At 47.6% G+C, this 19,969-nt stretch overlaps 1 protein-coding gene across 2 annotated transcripts; it reads right to left on the reverse strand.

The window, feature by feature from the left end:
• Positions 1 to 1,922: 1,922 nt before the first annotated feature.
• On the reverse strand, positions 1,923 to 19,615 carry CRAT (carnitine O-acetyltransferase). Of its 2 annotated transcripts, XM_076355583.1 has the most exons (15): positions 19,513 to 19,615; positions 17,013 to 17,115; positions 15,356 to 15,619; positions 14,760 to 14,878; positions 12,467 to 12,520; positions 11,274 to 11,439; positions 10,505 to 10,679; positions 9,832 to 10,010; positions 8,711 to 8,811; positions 8,126 to 8,245; positions 7,494 to 7,616; positions 7,007 to 7,142; positions 6,464 to 6,526; positions 5,802 to 5,939; positions 1,923 to 5,230 (listed from the first exon to the last, which is right to left on the reverse strand). In XM_076355583.1, exons 2-15 carry the CDS (start codon positions 17,064 to 17,066, stop codon positions 5,015 to 5,017), a joined length of 1,908 nt encoding a protein of 635 aa, XP_076211698.1. In that variant the 5' UTR covers positions 17,067 to 17,115; positions 19,513 to 19,615; the 3' UTR covers positions 1,923 to 5,014. The 2 variants fall into 2 exon arrangements, with proteins under 2 accessions (XP_076211698.1, XP_076211697.1); XM_076355582.1 differs by lacking the exon at positions 17,013 to 17,115 and having other exon boundaries at positions 19,513 to 19,605.
• Positions 19,616 to 19,969: the final 354 nt, after the last annotated feature.

Consider the following 19,969-nt stretch of genomic DNA (forward strand, 5'->3'; position numbering starts at 1 on the left):
TCTGTTAAAGTTTAAGGGAGGGATTTTTAAGAATGAACAAAGTGACAACCATAAATGAATAACAAGGCGAATGACTAATAACTAGCTAGGCTGCTGTCTGAATTACTTCTCGAAGAGTCGTGTTAGAATCAACCGTGAACTCGAGTAGTGGGCTTATCCTAGCAGAGACTCCTACCAGTTATTACGGTGGCTTGGTCGGGGTTCTGCAGTAGTAACCATGAATGCTGAACTCCTACAAGCAAGTTTTGTTTTCCATCCTTCTTCCATTCCGATTCTTCGTTTGGCCAGTCAGCTCTCTGGATGCTGTGTCTCTGTGGGAGTGTGCCTGCCATCTGTGTGTGCTGGTGATGCCTACAACTTCTGTGATCCATGAGTTAACCTGGCAAGGGCTATACTCAAAGTGCTTCAGGGCTGTGCATGGACACTTTCTGTATTTCTAGTATATAGTGCAGCAGTTCAAGTGTAACTACAGGGGAGTATTTATTCAAAGCACAATTGACTTGAACTTTCACAGATAAAGGACAGCTTCTGAACTGGCTCAAAGGTCATCGGTGTGCCTTCGATGCAGTCATGTGAGCAGAGGTAAAATGACTGTCACATCTCAGTCTTGCTGCCTGTCTTACTATCTCCACTTTATCAGACTCCTGCATTATAAAGCTGCTTGAAGTGAGATGTGTTTCTCTTCATCTTGATTTTTTTTTTAAGTTTTCATCTGTGCCTATTGCCATAGGAGTTTGTGTGTTCGTATGGAGTGGGAGCTGCTGCAGAAACTGTTGGACAACCAGAGTGTTAACTGTAGAAAGCAGTGATCCTGATCTATGAGATCAGGAATGAAGGCTGTTTAAATTTCTGTGTTTAAGTAGCTATGGGTAGTAAACTAACTGTTTTCAGTTGTTACAGCAAATATTTTTTTTTTTAAAGAACTGTTTAGTATTCACATATCGTGAGCAATCCTGTTAACATCAGAAGGACCTGAGCACTGGATATGCTTTGAAGGTGCATCAGAATAAAGAGGCATCTTGCAGCTTTCACAAGGACATTTGATCTGACTTAGAACAGCTCTATTAAAATGAAACAGGACATCAGATAGGCCACGTGACATGGTGGTACCATATGTTTCAGTTTTGAATGCTGGTACTAATCACTTATGTCTTGCAAAACCACTTATTTTCTCTTTATATCTCTTGTAAGTTAACTTACAAAGCCAGAAGGGAGATCAGCCTCGTCCTTGGCGAAGAGAGTTGTGAACGAGTGGATTGTTTCAAGAATGGCTAGCACTTCCCTAGCCTCTCTTAAGCTGTTATGACAGACTGCTGGAAAAACTGTATGTGGAAGCACCTATGGAGAACTAGAGCATAGGGAAGAGGTTTCATCTCCTCATGGAGAGCAGTGTAGTGTAAAAAGCTGTTCTACTTCATGTTGCCTTCAAACCCAAGCTTCCTACAGTAATTCTTAGGAGTGAGGGAGAGGAAGAAGAGCTCTTGTAAGAAACTGTAATAAACTCTCCTCTGTTCTCTGTGAGTTGTTTGTAATCTGCATCTTCTGCCTACTTTTGCTGTACCTTTCCAGAATTCTTTGCAATACTTGATATAGTAGAAATTCCTTAGTGATCCCATGGATTTTCTTAACTAAATGGTGCTGTGTGGGGGGAAAAAGATTTGAGCTCTGCCTTATTATCCTACACTTGTATGAAGTCTCCTGCCACTAGTTTTCTGAAATGGAGTATTTTCTTTGGAATATGTGGCTTTGCAAGCAGATGCTTTCTATTCCTCCCCTGTACTCAAGGGGGCTGGATGGAGACACTAAGACAATAAAAGGAAGGTGACAGAATGCTGTGGTTCACTGTTCTTGCTGTCCCCACACAAACATCCTCCCATAAGGGTAGTTATGTAACTTCTGCAGTGTCTAAGGAGATTTAAGCCTTTTTGTAGCACTTATCTGTTTATTGTGTTTTAGTTTATTCAAAGAACACTTCAAAACTTCGCATGACATGGATTACACTACCGAAACAGTATTTAACACAGCTAACCAGCAAAGCATGCAACACTACCAGGCTGTGTCATAAATTGCACTCACACCCCAAGAGTTATCTGAATATGTTCAGTCTATACATTTCTTAAATTATTTGTTCCAAATCGGTAGTTCTTCTGGAACTTAAGTTTCTTGTACTTAATGTGCCTTTAATACAATGGACATCTCTTGATAAAACAATCAGACAATCGTAAACAGGGAGGAGAATAGTATTCAGTAAGTCAACACCAGAAAAAAATCAAGAAGATATGAATCAAGAGGACATCACACTTTAGAACTTGTACAATAAGAAAAGACTTTTTAAAGGAAAAACCTTGTAATGATTTTGGTGTCCTTTCAAGCATGTAAAAAATCAGCTTCATTCATCTGAATTTCAGCTCCGTATATCATTAAGGATGCATTAAGTCGTTTATGAATCTTGTATCTCTTTCAATGTGATAGTCTGCTTCTTGCAGCTGTACTCTGCTGAAGCTAGTGGGACATCCAGAATAGATCAATCCCTCTTCTGAGATACAGTCACAGCAGAGTGTACTTCTGCTTAATCTTTAATAGGCACTTTCCTTTGAGAGCCTTCCCCTTTGAGACAGAAGTAGAAGAGGGCCAGTCTCAAATACTTAAGTGGCAATACTGTAGCATCAGTGGTTGAAGGCATTGCAGACAGGGAAAAATAACTCATCCCCTAGCAACAGACATAGATTCAGTACAGGGGAAGGGTTACTTTGGCAAAAGGAATATTTTTTCCAATGTAAAAGGCTCCATAAGCCCAGATGTTATTCCAGCAAGGTTTGGTCTTTTATGTAGTATTTACACAATCACTTACACCGTGATAATACTGAGTATCCTCTTGCAGTTTTCAGTCTAATTCATACAGAGGAGTCAACAGAGCAGGGATGTGTGCTCGCACGTTTGTAGTGCTCCTATTGTTTTTTTTTTTTAGACTATCTCACTCCATTCAGGATTCTTCTAAAAGATCAACTAAATCCATGTAGATGATGTGAAAGTGGCAGTTCATACAATCACTGGCTGTGCAGGTGAGTTTCAGTTAAATTTTCCTTTTTAAGGTTTATTTAGGTATAAGATAGAAGCTTTGAAATAACATCCTTTTAGGAAAAAATGCAGTAGTGTTGGCCTGTGTCTTTCAAGAAGCAAGTTAGAATGATTTTTTTTTCCCCCCCCTCTTACTTTAAACAGGTTTAGTGCAAATTTCTTCACATACGTTCACCAAGGCGCTTTTATCATGTCCCTTGCTGTTCTATGATCAGAAGAGTAGCAATTATGATCAAATATTTCCCTGTAACAAAACAGGCCATCAGACTCCTAATGCTTCTTGTTTATGGTGATGTCCCAGCAGCCACATCTTGAAGGGTGTGCAATATTAAATTCCTGTTGCAGAAATAGCACTAGAATTCTTCATTACCATACGGTTTCACTAAATAAAGGTATAGTCAGGAGCTTGGATTCTGGCAGATTCATTGGAAGTAGTGCTTACAAAAATTCCTATGTGAAAATTGTAGTTAATGTTTATATATAATCTTTTACTGTCTCAAGTTTGTCAACTGAACATGAAAACACTATCATGAGATCATTCTCTCACAGAATAGAGCTGGCACAAATCTGAGTAACGTTGCAGTAAGAAAAACCTCCAACAGAGGCAGAAAAGGTGCAGTACTGTTACTGCAGGAACAATGGCTGCCACAGTGGACAAACACTTACAGTGCCCGCATGTTCTCAGCTTTCTTCTGCTTTTCAAGATCTCCTGCCTTGTTAAAGCAGAGTGATGTGAAAGAAGCGTGATTCCACAGCTGTTTTTCCTTTGGCTCTAACAGATTTGAACTTTGTGGGCCAGAAACAGAAGTATGTTCTGGAGTTCCTGATCAGAAACATTCTTATTTGTCCACAACTTAGGCATAACACATCATGCACAAATATGTTGTTTCTGAAAGCAAGGTATAAAACCACATTGGGTTAACATGTGTGCCCTGAAGGAGACTAGGCATGTAGCCCTCTGGGTAGTAAACAGAAGGTCAGCATCTGTTTCTTTTCCTCAATTCTAAAGAAAGGTACAATGAAGCAAGTGTCCTGCTAAACGCATAGGCAATCCCTTCTCATCTCTCCAAATGTTAAGGTACATAAAGCCAAAGCTAGCAAAACCTGTGTGAGAGAGGTTTTGTGGAAGCTTTGTGGGGAAAAAGCTTTATGCTGAGCCTGAAGATCCATGGCTAGGACCACAACACCAAGCTTAACAAAAAACCTAGAACAACAACAACAAAAAAACCCCACCTTAGTTTGTAGTGAATTATATTCTGTTGTTAATAGGGTCAGTGCAACAGAAAGGAAATCCCAGCATCCTAAAACGAGGGGAAGGGAACATTCCCAGGCTTGTAAAGCATGCAATGGTCAGAGTGCCTGGGTTAAGTAGTGCAATGCACTCTAACGAGACTGGATCTGCTCTGACTTAAGAACTTCTTTCTCCCCTTGCCAAAGTTCAGTGGTGATTTTTTGCTGGAGCAGCAGAAAAATCCTCAGTCAAGTTTGAAAGATGCTGTGCTCTTCAGAAGACTAAGCCAGCAAAAAGACTTGGTCTTACAGTAGTTCCATCATATAATAAACATTCCCTGCTTTTCCTGGAGAAGAACTACCTTCCTCACCACATGGATTTAGATACTGGGTAAGGATTGTGCTTTCTGTATTCCTTTACAGCAAGTTCCATAAAAATCATATTTCAGTCCTCTTTGAGGACAGGAAGGTGCACTTTGCATCGATGGGAGAGGACCAGTCAGTTCTACTTCAGCTTCAGACAGTGTTTCCTCTCACCGCTAGTATCTGTGGATGACTATTCTGTAACCTCTTGCTGAAAACACATGGTAGATGCCCTCCTAGGTTCCAGGGCAAGCTGTCCCCTCAATCATTTTCTGAGGAACTGCGAACTTCAGTGCATGAAGGATAGCCCCTTTAGTTGGGGGTTTTGCATCGTGTTTGCCTCTTACAGTTTGGATTTGGGAGTGGACTGGAGCAAGATCCTCATGTCTAGCAGTGCTTTCTCAAGATAATGTGCCATGCGGGCTGCGTTTGTGTCAGCACAGCTGTTGAATGCTGAAATTGCAAAGTTGATGTGTTCATCCATAGGGTTGTAACAGATTCCATAGCCATCTGGAACGACGGGACCAAAACACATCACACAGTCTGTCTTTGCTGGGACCTGTGGAGACAATGTGATTAAAAACTTCTAACCAGCCAGAGAGAAATGTAGCCATCAAATGCTAACAACTCTGTCAACAGTAGAAGAAACTGCCATCTCATGAAAATGCTCTAGGAGAGGGCCTTTTTGGTCAGACCCGCCTACCACCACACACATGCTGGATTCTGCCATTTAGTATCAGTGTGTTTTCCTATGCATTTGCAAAGGAGTACTCCTTCTCCCCAGGATAAGCTTGTAGTAAGTCACAAGCAGAACTGTATCGGTAAGAATCACAGCACAGCAGATGAACATAAAGCTATTCTGGCAGCTAACTTCAATTGCTATCACTTGCAGGTAGACACCAAACACTTCTGGTGATCTTGGCCTTGGTTATGCTGGTATTTTACAGGGTTGAGATGGACTGTGGCAGCTGTAAGATCAGATCTGCAGCTTTATGGGATTGGTAGCAGGCTTAAAAATTTCTGTCCCCAAATGAAGATTAGCTTCAAACAGGAGGAAATGAAGAAGAAATGTGGAGAAGAAAGGCAATGAAAATAGAGAGCAGTTCCATCTTTGCTTAGATGAGTCCTACCTGGCTGGTTGAGAGATTGAAGTGCATTGCAACAGCATATGCTGTGTCCATGAACAGTTCAGGCATGCTCACTAGGTCCTCAATAGCTTGAAGCTTCAAGCCTAAGAGGTGGCGGTCTATTGCATTGCCCCTTATTGCCTGTAAGGAGGGAAGACTAGATGAAAGCCTGTCTAGCAGGCAAGCGAGCAAAATTATCAATTTCTTTGGGTTAAAGCAAAAAGCACTTCTAAAAAAAAATCTCTAAATGTTTGAAGTTAGAAGGAAACTACATCTTGCCTTTAGGACCAATAGTCAGTCTTGTTTGTAAGGACTGTGAAATTAAACACACAGTGGACCAACCTCACAGTTCCTGCCTATGGCCTCCCTCTGGTTTAAGGGGTCCTCATGCAACTTTGGCATTTATCGGCAACAGTGAGAACTGAAGCTATTTTCATATTGGATTCTCTCCTTTAGGTCAGTCACAAGGGACACTTAAACCACTAGCTAGAGAGAAAGCATTCAGTCCGTAGCCTAGAGCACTGTCAGGTCAAAGTTAGACCTGTGCAACAGCACTAATGGCCACATCGCTATGTCAGCAGAGAAAGCTCTTAAGGTCTCGTCTTTCACCAGAACCCTCATTTGCTATGTAAAACCCCAATTCTGTCTGCATAGAGGACACTCACCATATCAGTGTATTCCCTGTGGGCCTGGGTAGCTCTCCTCAGCAAGTCTGCTTTCTCCTGGTCCTGAGAACACACAGATCTGTCTGTAAGTTTTTCTGCAGAATGGAAAACCTCATTTTGGCTGTTCCTCTAGGATGGAGGGCATTTCTGCCTTGTGTGTCTATATTAGACTAACTTTTAGATTTACTAGATTTAATTTTTAAGTCACTTTGGCTATGTTACTTCATTCTGAATGGAGTTCTCCATCCATCAGTAGCAGAACTTAGTTTGAGTAGCTAAACAGACTTTTAGAAGGGACATACTTCTTTCTGGTGGGATTAGAAATGTCCACATGTCGTTTCCCAGGCTTTCAATACATGTGAAAGGAAAGCCAAATGAAACCCAAGGTGTGTAACTACATACTCCAAGCTATGTTTTAGCTCAGCTTCATATTGGGTGCAGTTCTGCTTAGCTGAAACCAGCTGGCACAGGGTTACCCAAATAAGCAGCTTTCCTCTTTTTCTGGAGTGGAGTCCTCTTACTCCACTTCTTTGAGATCCTCACCGATTTGTCAGGGCTGTCCATTGATTGCACAAACTTAAGAGAGTCTACAGAAGTGGAGCGGATGGTGTCTGTGCGGCCCAGGCGGAACATCCTTAATGATGCGCTCTCATACGTGGCACAGGTGTGGCCGTACATCCTGTAAGATGGAGAAGAAAGTCACAGAAGTGAGTTTGTCCTGAGAGGAATGGCCTCTTGTGAAGCAGAATAACTGGGGGCAAGGGGAAGACTTTATGTGAGTCCCATTGACAGCTGATCTCTGATGCTTCCTTACTATGATTGTACACACACAGAGGGGTTAATCTCACCTGTTGCTTGGCAGCTGCCACAAGTGAGATTTGCTGTTCAGCCCCAGTGCTTGGGGAAAACGTGGGACCTAGGAAGCAGGCTATAGCAGCCTGCGAGAGACTCGTCTGTGACACCTTTATCAAGCTCACATATTTGAGCCTGATGGTGAAGAGGTTGAGAAGCTACCTATTGGTGGTCTTACCTGTAATATGCTAGCTGCAAGGCCAGCTGGATAAAAGCATCAGGACTTATCTTCTCTGACTTGGGGAAGGTTTTCCCAAATTGATGAAAGACCATGACTTTGACATCCAGGTCTTCGACCATTCTGCAAGGAAAGAAAGATGAAGCATTCCTTTGCCTGTTGCTTGTTCTTGTGACATAAAGGCACGGACGTTGCTTTCACAAGGCTCAGAGAACAGGCTATTTGGATCTGATCTACGCAGGGACAGAGAGAGTTCAGTCACACACAGACTTGTTTGGGCAGCATTATGGAGATGAGCTTTTTTGGCCACTACTGAAAATCTTCACCAGGTTAGATGGGCGTGTGTGTGTGTGTGTGCGTGCATGCTCTAGTATCCCTAGTTAGAGCCAGTAAAGCCTTGCTCTTTCTCAGTGAAGTGGGATGGATCGGCAATTACCAGCACCTTTGACTTGATTCCTGGCAGGTGGCTTTAGTGTGCTTTTCAGCTAGGTTCAATGTTGTTGACCCAAGAAGTCACTGGGAAAACTCCCTGGCTGCAGTGGGGGAAGCTTCATTTAAACCACTGATGCATTGCAAAGGGGGACATGAATTACTTAGTCACTCACCAGACCTCTCCACTGCTTCATACTTACATGTTGAGGTTCTGCTTTGCCTTCTCTATGTCATTCTTGATTTCTGGGGTGATGTTAAACCGCAGCTTTTTGGGCATTGGCAAAGGAATCATGGGCGATCTTACCAGCTCAGGTTTCTTCCTGCATAGAGAAATGATGATGTTTAACCAGAGCTTTAACATGAGGCTCAGCTAAGCACACCAGAGCCTCGGTAGAAATGCACAGGAGATCTTCCCTAACTCCTTGTGACACTAGTCACAGGCTGAAAAATTCTTCACAGTGCTATTACAGTGTTTTTTGAAGGGTATGAGTAAAGTGTCTTCTGCACCTTCTGCCCAAAAGAAACACCTCTCCCAGGCAAAAGTCCCGTTAACTCTGAACAGTCCAATTCCCTGAGAATGGAAGCAGTGGCAAAACTTATCAGAGCAGCTTGGCCACTCAATTCTCTTCATGAATACAAGAACTGCAATACCTAATTAGCATACCACTACCCTTCCTCCAGAACAAATTCCTAGGAGGTGAGCTGTGAAGAGGCATGTTCTTGGGGAGCAGGTGGTTTAAAACCTATCTCCAATGCTGAGGAAAAGTAGAGGAGGCAGGACTCACGTGTACTCCACGATGTGATCCAGAAGAGCAACAATGGGTGGGCCTTCTGAGGGAGCATGCTCATATACAAGACCGCAGGAGCCATCTTCAGCAATGATGAACTATGAGAAGCATGAGAGGACAGCGTTGAAGACAGACATCCAGGGCGTGAAGCAGGAGCTATCCAGAGAGATCTTAGTATCTCACTGCTCTGTATCAGAATGGACAGTGATCCTATCCTTGTAACACACAGGTCTCATTTAGCAGAACAGAAGTGGAAGCCTTTCAGCAGGCCTAGAAGATCTGATAGCACTGTTACAGTTTTGCAAAATTAACTGGGTAAGAGTGTGTCTGGTAGATATATTGGTGTACTCAGTGTCCTGGCAATACAGAGTGGTTCAATTTACTTAGATGTACACATAATACAGGAATAATAACACCATGTGCTGGCTTACCCTTACTTTTCAATTAGCTGGAACATCTAAGCTTTATCCCATCAATGAAGAGTTCCAAATAGGAACAAAATAGCTGAAAACATTATGAAGAGTTCAGCAGATATGAGAGAAATCTTTCAAAGCACCATTGCTACTATCCACGAGCCAGGATACACCAACTAATGAAGGAGAAGCTTGAATAGCAGCTGCTGTTGAAGGCTTTTGACAGGACTGAATGGAGAAGAGATCAGAGGGATGCTGTGGGATGGCAGCTGATGTTTGAAAAACAAAACAAAAAAGCCATTGGGCAGCTTCTGGCAGAAACACAAAAAGTGGCAAACCTAGAGGAGATACAAGGAACAGACCTCCCTACGTTTGGGCTGCCTCCAAGCAGACGAGGCATTGTTCACCGCAGGCAGAAAATTGATTTACAAGGAACACAAAGAACCGCTACACTGAATAAGCGTGGGCAGAGGCAGTAAAAGAAACAAAAGTCCCTGAGGCAGGAATGAGTGCTTGTGGTGACTGCAAGGGAAACTACAGGATCTCATACTGTCAGCCACCACACCTTGTCTCCCCTATTTCTCCACTCTCTTGATATAAGGAAAACTTTCCTGCAAAAGGTTTCTGGGATTTCTTGGACCTTTGTAGTCTCAGGAAAAAGCATCTCCTCCAGACCCATGTCATCTTTAGAGCATCAGCGCTTACCTGAAGGGTTTTGTCGAACCATCGGTTCCCACTGTTCCAGCGACTGCCTCCACCATGCAGCATCTGAGCAGCCACACGGCTCTTGTAGATGTCCTCAGACACCCGTGGCATAGGCGCATCAAGGCAGACGGTGCAAATGCTCTTCTCAATTGTACGCACGGATTCCTTGTTGGTCTTATCTGGGAGAGAAATGAACAGCAAATAAGAAACGGGAGTTGAAAAACTTGCATTTTAATTGGAGGGAAATTTAAATTTGAAAGAGCAGGTTTGAAGGGTGCAGGGTGGTTGGATTCCCATTGTACTTCAATGCAATATTGGTCATTTAGGGGTGTACACAGTAATTAAGATTGTAGCCAGCTGGGTTGCTACAGATGCAAGCATGCTGCATTCATCCTCCTTTTTTCATGCTTTGTACATCCCACCCATTTGCAAGGCAAGAAACTCTAGGATTTCAGGTCTAAAACCAAGCTTCAGACTTTACCGGTGTACCTTCCAAAACAGAAATAACAATACTTTGCAATGAAATCAAGTTGCTTCTTTGAGGTGAAAAGCTCACATTATCTGTCCAAAACAAGCTTCCAAAGGAAAGAACCGAGCAGAGCACAGCGGTGAGGTTGGTAGTTCAAGCATTCGTGGTGTTTGTTAGCGCTGGCATGTTAGGGGCTCTACAGACCTTTCAGAAGGTTGTTGTAGGCTTTTGCCCAGCTGTTTCGGTGGTTGGTGGTGAGGATCCCAATAGGTTCTTTGTTTGTTTGGAGGGAGGTGTTCCATATCTTCTCTAGCTGAATGAAGAGCTGGTCAGTGGTAAGGGGACTTCCATCACTGTTGTAAACATCCAGCTCAAAGAACTGAAGGATGAGAAGAGCAGACAAGGACAGAGACAGAACGTGAGAGATCTTTATTGTCCAGCCCCTGAAACAGGGAACAGCCACTTTGAGGAGGTAAGACCTGACCTAAGAACTTAGCTTGCAAGCAGACCTTTGAAGGATGCTCAGAATTGAGAGACCCAAGTCCAACTTCCCTTGCAGGGCATAAATACAGTCCAGGTTTTAAGAAGCTCAGAAACAATGGTAACGAGGGCCAAAATACATGAGGAACTCCCATTTCTGAGACTCAGCCGTGGTGGTAGGGTTTGTTATCTAGTTTCCACTTACAATTTCCAATTCCAGACGTGATCTCTGGGCTTTGAGAGACAGAATTGCAGGGACAAGAAACAGAGAAGAGAGCGTTTTTCTGCCTCGTAGTCTGTTGCTCACACACGGCAATCCCAGCTGTTGGCCAGCTAAGGCCAAAGGAGATAAAGGAAGCAGGAATGAATTCCTGGCGAGGCAAACCTTGTGGGCAGGGACTTTTCTGTTGTTCCCTTTCCTCTGGACCACAGCTAGCTGAAAGGGACACCTGCATCTAAACGAACCTCCTTGAAAGCTCAGGAGCGGCCGTACCTGGAAGTTGTGAACCACTGTGATGTGTCTGGACTGCTTTTTGCCTTTGGCATAGTTGACAATGGAGTCCCGCTTGGGCCCGGGAATGCGGCAGGATGAGAGGATCTGGTAGTACTGGTTCATGCAGAGGGGCTTCCCACCCATGTACTCCACTGGGAGGGTCTCACTGGAGACACAAAAAGGTAAGGAGGAAGGGGAAGAGAAAAGACAGCAGTGAGAAGGCCTGCACTCCCCACACAAGACAGGCACAGGCTCAGCCGTGCAGCTCCTGTCACTCACTCCAGCAAGACCTAAATGTGTTGGTGCTTGTGGTATAAAAAAAGGGGCCGTCCTCCCCCATTCCTACCAGCTTTCTTAGTAGGGACTACAAAAAATGTCTGTCTGCCAGCCTTTCATTTGGGAAGGGGAAAAACACTATCTTCTCTGTAACACCAAAGATCTCTGGACCTACTACATAGCTTAGCATACACTATGTTGTCTGCAGAGGAGAATCCAGGGCACAATATACTGGGAGATGTATTGTTTCCAGTGAAATGGCAGAAAGAGGTTTTCAGCTATAATCTTGAGGGGTGGGTGTCTGATGTGCTATCTATGACTCATGAACCAGACTGGGACTCAGTTGATCACTTGAGTAGTCATATTCCAACTACCCTTCTCATGGTTGGCCCTGAGCCTTGTCTGAATTTGGATGTAAAGGTTGGTAATGTGTCGGTAAACATATTTTTGGAATATAAATAAGGCATGTTCAGCAGAGGTTTGTTGGTGATCAGAAGAAAAGGGCTGGGGAGGAACAAGTTTCTCTAGAGCTCATCCTGTCTAGCTGGGAGCTGAGAAACACCAGAAACCCAAAAGGAGAGAAACAAATTCCTGCTGCCTGAGCTGTAACTTGTTCTGTGGGCAAACAAAAGTAGGTAGCTCCACAGGACTGTCAGTCAGGCTCAGTCCCTCTAAGCACGTACACGTGTCAGTGAAAGTATTAAGGTAAACAAAGAACATGAAGAAAGAAAAGTAAATTTGCTTTTTTCCAGTGGTGGTGACCTTGGCAGTGAGCAGTGATGTTGATTACAATATCTCTTTTCAAATATGTGCTATCTACTCTTTCCTTTCTATTTGGAAGAGAGATTTATTGACTAGGCTCAGCCTCTCTGTGACAGTAAAGAATACGTGAGAAGTCAGGAAGGTCACTAACTCACTTGTCAATCATGGTCTTGAAATCCAGGATGCCCTCGATCAGCTTGGCAGCAAACCTGGAAAAATATCGAATGTAACAAGTTGAGATTCAAAGGCAGAACATCTGGGGCTGAGGAACCAGCTGAGGAGGGCTAGCAGAGCTGCTCTCTGCTCCTTAGAAAGTTCAGCCTTTCTGCCAAGCCCCTGTTGTGCCCATCTCTGGTTAGCTGATCACTCTGGGGTTGTGATTTGAGATTGCTGGATAGTCCTACCATGTAGCACTTTCTTTTTTTATGTATTACTGTATAACCAAGGAACTCTGGACAACTTTCAAGAAAGCAGGGTTCAGTCCAGATGCATAAATGACCCTCTAACAGCAGTATTTTTTACTGACGTATTGCGATTTTATCACATCCTAGTTCTGAGTCTTAGCATTAAAACAGCACCAAGAAAAGGGGATTTCTGCCCCTCCCTGTGCAGGGGCCACCTCTGAGTTTCAAGCCAAGACGCAGCTGTATCTCCCTGCATCCAAGACTCACTAGTGCTGACTTAGTTCCTACCCGATGAATGTTCTGCTGCTAATGCAACTCTTAAGAGCATTCCTCTGGCATTGAGGGATCTGAAACAAATGCAGACATGCCGCATGCTGATGCTGAGGTGTTGTGTTTACCAGGATCAACATAAACGCTGCCGATGCCAACTCCCAGCAGGGAGGGAGGCTGTGACAAGCCACATCAAACTGCTTAGCTTGGGAGTGACAGGTTGGTGTACTCTGACCTGGGAGCTCCCACCCACGCAGGGGAGGAAAGAGGCAGGAGGTCACTGTGACAAGAGGTTGCAGTCAGCTGAGCTTCAAAGGCTTTAAAGTGGTGCGAGCATTTGGCATTTGCAGGCAGTGTCATCTAGATTTGTTCAGCCTACCCATCCCTAGTGAAGATCAAAGGATGTAACTTCAAGAACCTAAGGGCTGTTAAACAAATAAGGGATCCTGCAAAGTAGTTTTCAGTGAAAATTTCCCAGCCTTATTGCAAAACCCGAGGAAGTAAAATGCATGGGAAACAACAGTGAGAGAACCTGTGTTTCTTTCCAGAGAGCAAAACAGCCTGGGAGCAGAGTTAGGCCTTGTGGGGGAGATGAGGGAGAGGTTAGCTGACTTGTTTTCAGCCAGCAGTGTTGCCAGATTAAGGAATGGAGAACTCCACTCCACTTTCTAAACCTGCCTTCTGGTTTCTGAAGCTTTAGTCTCAAGCCACGCTGTCAAACTTCTTTCTGCAGCCACAAACTATACAAACACGCCTTTAAATTGTATTTTACATGGGAGCCCAGATTCTCATGCAGCTGCTCGATTCCACTGGCTGGGGCACTGGTCGTGCTCCAGATCTTATCTTCTATTTGGATAACTTGAGAGTGAGTAATAAGAGAAAGAGCTTTCAAAGACGTTTGTCTGGTCTTGCACTGTCCCTGTAAGGCTCACCCTCTGCACCCCTGCTCAGGTGTATCCAAGGGAGTGGAAGGGAGGATTTGTTCTCAGCCTCGCTGCTCCCCTGGCCGGTACTTTTGAACTGCCAGAGCAGTGATGACTGGTAACTGTGGCGAAGGTAACCCTGCATAAAGGTCAATGCTAAAGTTTTGCAGGTGGATTTAACACAGTCGTAGTGGTGGTTGAAAATTAAAGAGAGCCCACAAGGAAGAGAGGACGTGGCAGGGTTTGATTGCAAGGAAAAACTGGGGGTGGAGAGAGGCTGGTGACTGCTAAGTCTTCCAAACCATAAATCCACAAGTGAAGTGACACAATCGGGGACAGTCCCCTGCAGGAACAGACTGACTAATAGTCCCTGTAGCAGGTTCCCCCATCCCTTTAAACTAGCAAACTCCAGAGGCATTTCTGCTTGGTCTCCCTTACGTACCTGGGGTAGTTTTTATGCCTCCTTTAACTGCACACACAATCTTAGTGCCTTGAAGTCTTTAGTGTGTCAGATATACCCTCGTAATGCCTCCAGCCAGCAATGTGGCCATCTTGCAATGAAGATCTGTGCTAGAGCAAAGACCAAAACCTAGGTTTTTAGTCCCAGTTTAGTACCTGAACCACTGGACTCTTCGGTTTTCCCTCTTGATGAAATAATTAGTTTGGTGCAACCAGGAGTCTCCTTACAGCCTTTCCTTATCTGTACAGCCCTCCTGCACAGCACAGACAGCTATCAGACTTGGGGACCACATGCTAATTACTCTCCCAATCAGCCTGAACACCCTCTTCCCTGTCCAGCAGAGATAGCTCATCCCGTCTGAAACCTAGGGGAAAGTAGAAAAGGACTTTACCTGAGCTGACCTTGTCGATCCAGAAAATCCTGCTTAGGTAAAACCACACCTGGGCTGGAGTGGACCACAACTGGCAGGCGATACTCCAGGTAAGCTGTCTTCAGCCACCAGTCCGAGAGCTGGGACGGAGAAAGGCAACATGCAGGCATGGCGTCTGCTGCTGTTTGACCCGAGCCCGGCTGAACGGTCTCAGCATCCTGCCCCCAGCTCTGTCCCACGCTTTGCAAACCATTTGGGTTTTATGCTTTGCACGTGGAAGGGTAGACGGGGATTTGAGCAAGGCAGTGGGGGCTCTTGGTGCAGGGCTCGAGCAGAGGGTTTCCTTCAACTTCTTGGGGCAGCTGTGTGATGCTAACAGGTTAGAGGCTTCAGCAGCCACAGACAGGGTCAGCGACTCCCTGTTCTCCCATAAATCTCTCTGCTCACCCAAGTCCTCGTGAGGAGCTTGCAGAGCTCAGGGAGGTCAGCAGCAGACTGGTCATGAAGGTGATGCCATAAAAACACAGGTGCCAGTGGATGCAGCCAGAACATTGGAGAGGTGTGCGTCAGACCTCCACCCTCCCTAACCAAAGCCGGGGGCCAGAATCCCGACCTACCCAGTTCTCGGTTTTCTTGGCTCTTCTCTCCAGGCCTTTCTGCAGCCTCTCCCCGACACCTCCCGGCTTGCGGAACTCAGCCACCAGCTCCTGCGTGTGGTTCAGCTCCTCCTCGCTGATGATGGGCTGCAGAGCCAGCAGGTAGCGGTCCAGCGTTTGCTGGAGCGGCGGCACGGGGAGATGGGGCAACGCTTCCTGATGAAGTTGGAATCTGCCTGGGATCTTGCCTAAAGCTGTCGGCTTCAGCAGGCCATAGGGCCTGGCCTGCAAAGCACAGAGCAAATGTCGAGACAAAACTTCCCCCCGATGTGCACAAGGCAGCAAATAACCTGGATCTGGGACTCTCCATTCCAACCTCTCTGAGGGCACACAGATGTCTCAGCATGGGAGCAGAGCACACAAAGCGCAAACACAAGGCGCAGGTGTACTGATTGCATGCTAGAAATGGTTGTAGGACATCCAGAAAAGCTGCGAAAGAGAGACTTGATCTCCCAAGATACTGATTCTCAGCTCATCAGAGGAAATGCTGCCAGGATAATGATATATCTCCCGCTCTCTGGGCACCTTCCAGCTGAGAGTCTCCACGCGTTTGACAAAGTCAAACCCTTCTGTCCCATGGTAAGTGGGAAGAAAGTAAGTCGTGAAAGAAATAATCATCTTACGTACTGTCAGAAACTGTTCAGTTACTTCTTACAACAGCGTAAGGCTAGAAAGTTAAGCAGAACCCTTATGCCAAATCACACTACCTTTCAGGCTTTGAGGAGGCAGAATTTAGGTAAGTTTGGGACAGGATTAAAATGCCTCTTCTCTGACTGGCCAGGGATTGTATATCACCAGCGATGGTCAGGGAAGGACTGGCTGTGATGTGTAGGCCTTGGGGCAATGCTCCTTTATGCTGGTGAACCTCCCAGTTACTGGAGGACCCAGCTATATTAAGAGAACCTCTATCCAGTTGTACCAGCATGGGACTGGCCAAATCACAGGAGCCTTTGGAGAGGGAACAGGGAGAGCTGTTCAGGAAATTGTGGGTGATGCCAACAGGCTCCTGGGATCCGATGGGGTCATGTGGGAGTGAAAGCGTTAGAAAGCACCGTACCATTTCCCTGGGCAGAGAAATGAAACGGAGCAAACCCAGCAAAACCAGGAAATGAATTTGCCAGTTTCCCCCCAAAAGAACAACAACTCCTCTTGGGTGAACAGGGTTGGACACCCTTTGGCTTGAAGATGTTTAAATTGTATTCTAGAGGTTTTGAGTTCCCTCTGCTCCTCCCCCTCTGTTGGATCTACTGAATCAGATGCTCTCCTACAGGACTCCGGACTTTATATCCTCAGTGCACTGAGGATGCAAAGCCAATGAGAACATGCCCTTTGATTTCCAAGGCAAAGGGAAAATAGCTGTGTGTCCCCCCACCTCCTCCCAGGAGTTACGCACAGAGAAGAAGAAAGAGCAAGCTAAATCTGCAAGGTGACAAAGCCTCTGCGTGGTGCTGAGCCCCCAGAGAAAATGCTCTATGCTCTTTGTAGGACCTGGCAAGAACTATGGGATCAAGGTTTGGAGAAGAAATGTTAAAAACAAGAGAATTACTGAAGCATGAAAGGAGAGCGGGGCTGGGAAGAAATGAAGGGTGTTAATCATGGCAGTGTGGGCATACTGTACCTTCTCTGCTTGCTTCTGCTTCCTATCCATGGCTGGGAGGACAGAAAAGATCATAAACCTCTCCCTCGGCCTGTCTCGGTTTCCTCTTCCACCTGACAATGTGCTGCCCATGCAGGGCGTCACCTCATTAGCAAACAGCCATATGACCGCTCTGAGCAGAGAGCTCAAGGCCAGACACAGGCCTGGGAGAGGATGGGGGTGATCAGACCATCAGGTTGCATCAACTGCCATGAAGGTGCCTTTCTGGGAAGCCCTCCCGTGGCCACTGACTGTCAGCCCTGCGTTGCCCGGTCAGTGCTTGCTGATCAATACCGTGTGGGCAGAGTCTCTCTCCGATCGATAGCTCTGGGCCTCCAGCCATGGCAGAAGCGAAGGTGCTGGGGATGTTGTTCCCTCAGCCTTTGCCTGGACCATGAAACTACAGTGGCTGTTGTGAGAGAAGCCTGAACGTCAGGCAGAAGAGACCCCAATCTACGTCCTGGAAGCAGGTGACACTGCGGGCTGTCACCAGATGGGACAAGCTGCAGGGAGGACTTATGCAGGCGATGGGGAATTTAGCCCTTTGCTCAGGCAAAGGTGGCCAGAGGGTGTCAGATGAGGACAGCTCTCCAGCAGGAACTGGACAGTGACCCAGCATCGCTGTAGGTGATGGTAGGATTAGTTGGAGATGGGAGCAAATTCAGTTTGGGGCTAAAAGCGGTATCTTAACTGCCCTCACGCCCTATGCATGTGTGGTCATTATTGCAAGCTGAGACCTTGGGGAGTTCTGCGTTGTCAACCCTTAAAAAAAAAAAAAAAAAGGTATCTCCAAAGCAGGGCAACAACAGAACTGTGCAGTCGCAAGGAACATCACCCCCTCCTTTGTGTCCGTCTAATCGATTGAGGGGCAGACAAGCACAGTCTTCTACATAGCTAACATCAAGTATGATGATTCCAAACAAACAGTTTCAGATTTTCCCTGGGGTAACAGTGAAAATCCCAAACCAAATTAATTGAACACACTACATGTTAAAACGTGGATTTGTATCTTCCCTCTTTTATGTCCTCTGCTTGTTTGGTTTGAGGTCAAACTCAAGTGTCTGGTGGGAGAAGGAATAGTGATCACAGCTGAACAGAGGAGGCAGCTGGCAGCAAATAGAGCGAACGGTCCACCTCTCCCCACAAGCAACAGGGAAAACGAATACCAGCAGAGAGTGGGGCGTGCAGACATGGCCAGCTTGCGGGCTGGCATTGCTCCCGAGCCACGTTCCAACACGGCAGATGACCTTTTCCAGAGCCTGCAAAGCTGGTGGGAAATCCACCTGCAGCCTGGGGCTGGGGGACAGGAGGGATTTCAGAGCAGTGTCTGATTCCCAGCATGGCCACAACATCTAGTGTCGGATGACAGAGTTTTGTCTTTTTCTTTTATTTTCAAATTAGAAGGTGGAGACCCCCTCAAGCCCAGAGACAACCAGCCCTGCCTGGCCTCTGAGAAAGTGTCTCGGGGAGTGAATCCATCATGTAACGGCTGTCATCCCGCTCTGCCGCCTCCTCCCCCGGGATCCGTCAGGGTTTGCAATAAATAGTTGCTAAGACCAGGCGCGGGGGCTGACAACTCTGCCGTGTGTGTAGCCTTCCCCCTGCTTGAAGGGAAAGGCGTGTTTTAAAGGCGAAGCCCGCAGCCACAGATAGCTGCTCCCTGGGCTCCCCTCGCCCCTGACCAGCCATGGCCAGCATCCACCTTCCCTGCTGTCATCCAGCCCCAAACCCTCCATCTCTGACAGCTCTGGTGAACGCTCCACTGAGTAACGCTGCCTCAAGGCACGTGAAGAAACCAAGCCGGCTTGGAGGATTAACTTCAGCGACGTCCCTGCCCTCCACCCGGGATAAGCAGCCTTCTCGTGGCTCCCTGCTGGTGGCCAAGCCCCTTCCACCCCTCCTCACAACCGGGATCCTCGTCCGAGAGAAACACGTGCCTGCAGCGTGCCTTAATCACCGTCCTTACGGTCCCAACCCAGGAGGCCGTGTTTCTCCTCCAGGTTTAGGGAGCGGTGCCGGACCCCGACAGCAGCAATGCCACGGATCGGGCCAAGGGTGGGCCCTTCGTGCCGGAGCCTTGCGGAGCCGCCTCCTCACCCGCCCCTTCTAAACGCCTCCGGGCAGCTCGAAGCGGCAGGCTGTGGCTGGCGGAGACCCCCGCGGCAGAACCAGCCCGTGACAGCCGTGCGGCGGGGGCCGTGGCCCAGGCCCGCGCCCTGGCCGCTGCTGACCGCCGGCGGCTCCTGCCCGTTGTCGAGGCCCGGGGCTGGCCGGGCGCCGTGTGCCGCCTGCCCGGCACGGGGAAGCCCCCGGGACTACCCGGCCGCCGCCAGCCCCTTCCCTCCCGGCACGCTGTCGCCCTTCCGGCGGGTGGCGCGGCCCGGCCGCCATCTCACGCCCCCCCCCCCCCCCCCCGGACCGGCTGGAGGCCTCCCCGGTGTCCCCGCGGCGCCCCCGCCCTCGGAGCGCTGCTGGCACTTACCACGGCCTTCGCCACGAAGGCCAGCATGGCTCCGAGCCTGCCCGCGGTCCCGGCCCCGGCCGCCGCCCGCCGCAAGGACACCGGCGACACCGGGCGCCGCCGCCCCGCCGCCGCGCTCGGCCGCCAGGGGGCGGGGCCGCCCCGCCGCCATCTTGGGGAAGGGCAGGGTCCCTCTGTGAGGGGAGGGAGCGCCGGGGTCGGTGTCGGAGCGGGGAATGCGGCTTCTCTGCCAGCTGCCTTCTCCGGGAGTTGGCGAGAGGAGGCCTCCTGCTCGCCGAGGCGCGCCTCCTCTCCCCTCTGCGCACACCCGCTCCTCGCGGCGCCGCAGCGCCCCGCACAAACATGGCCGCCCCGCGGTCCCGCGTGGGCAGAGGAAGCCGTGCCCCGCACAAACATGGCGGCGTGGGCCACGACGGTGGCCGGGAGGGGCCACGCCGCCGGCTGACGGTTCCGGGAG

Source organism: Aptenodytes patagonicus, chromosome 18, assembly GCF_965638725.1.
Source record: "Aptenodytes patagonicus chromosome 18, bAptPat1.pri.cur, whole genome shotgun sequence".
In the NCBI taxonomy this organism is placed as follows: Eukaryota; Metazoa; Chordata; class Aves; order Sphenisciformes; family Spheniscidae; genus Aptenodytes; species Aptenodytes patagonicus.

Excerpts from the sequence above, each read along its gene's own strand:
- CRAT (XM_076355583.1), bottom strand. The coding sequence starts at position 17,066 with ATGATCTTTTCTGTCCTCCCAGCCATGGATAGGAAGCAGAAGCAAGCA. Across the intron at positions 7,143-7,493 it reads TTGCAGCTAGCATATTACAG|GATGTACGGCCACACCTGTG; the intron begins GTAAGACCACCA and ends TCCATCTTACAG. Across the intron at positions 6,527-7,006 it reads TGGACAGCCCTGACAAATCG|GACCAGGAGAAAGCAGACTT; the intron begins GTGAGGATCTCA and ends GTGTGTTCTCAG.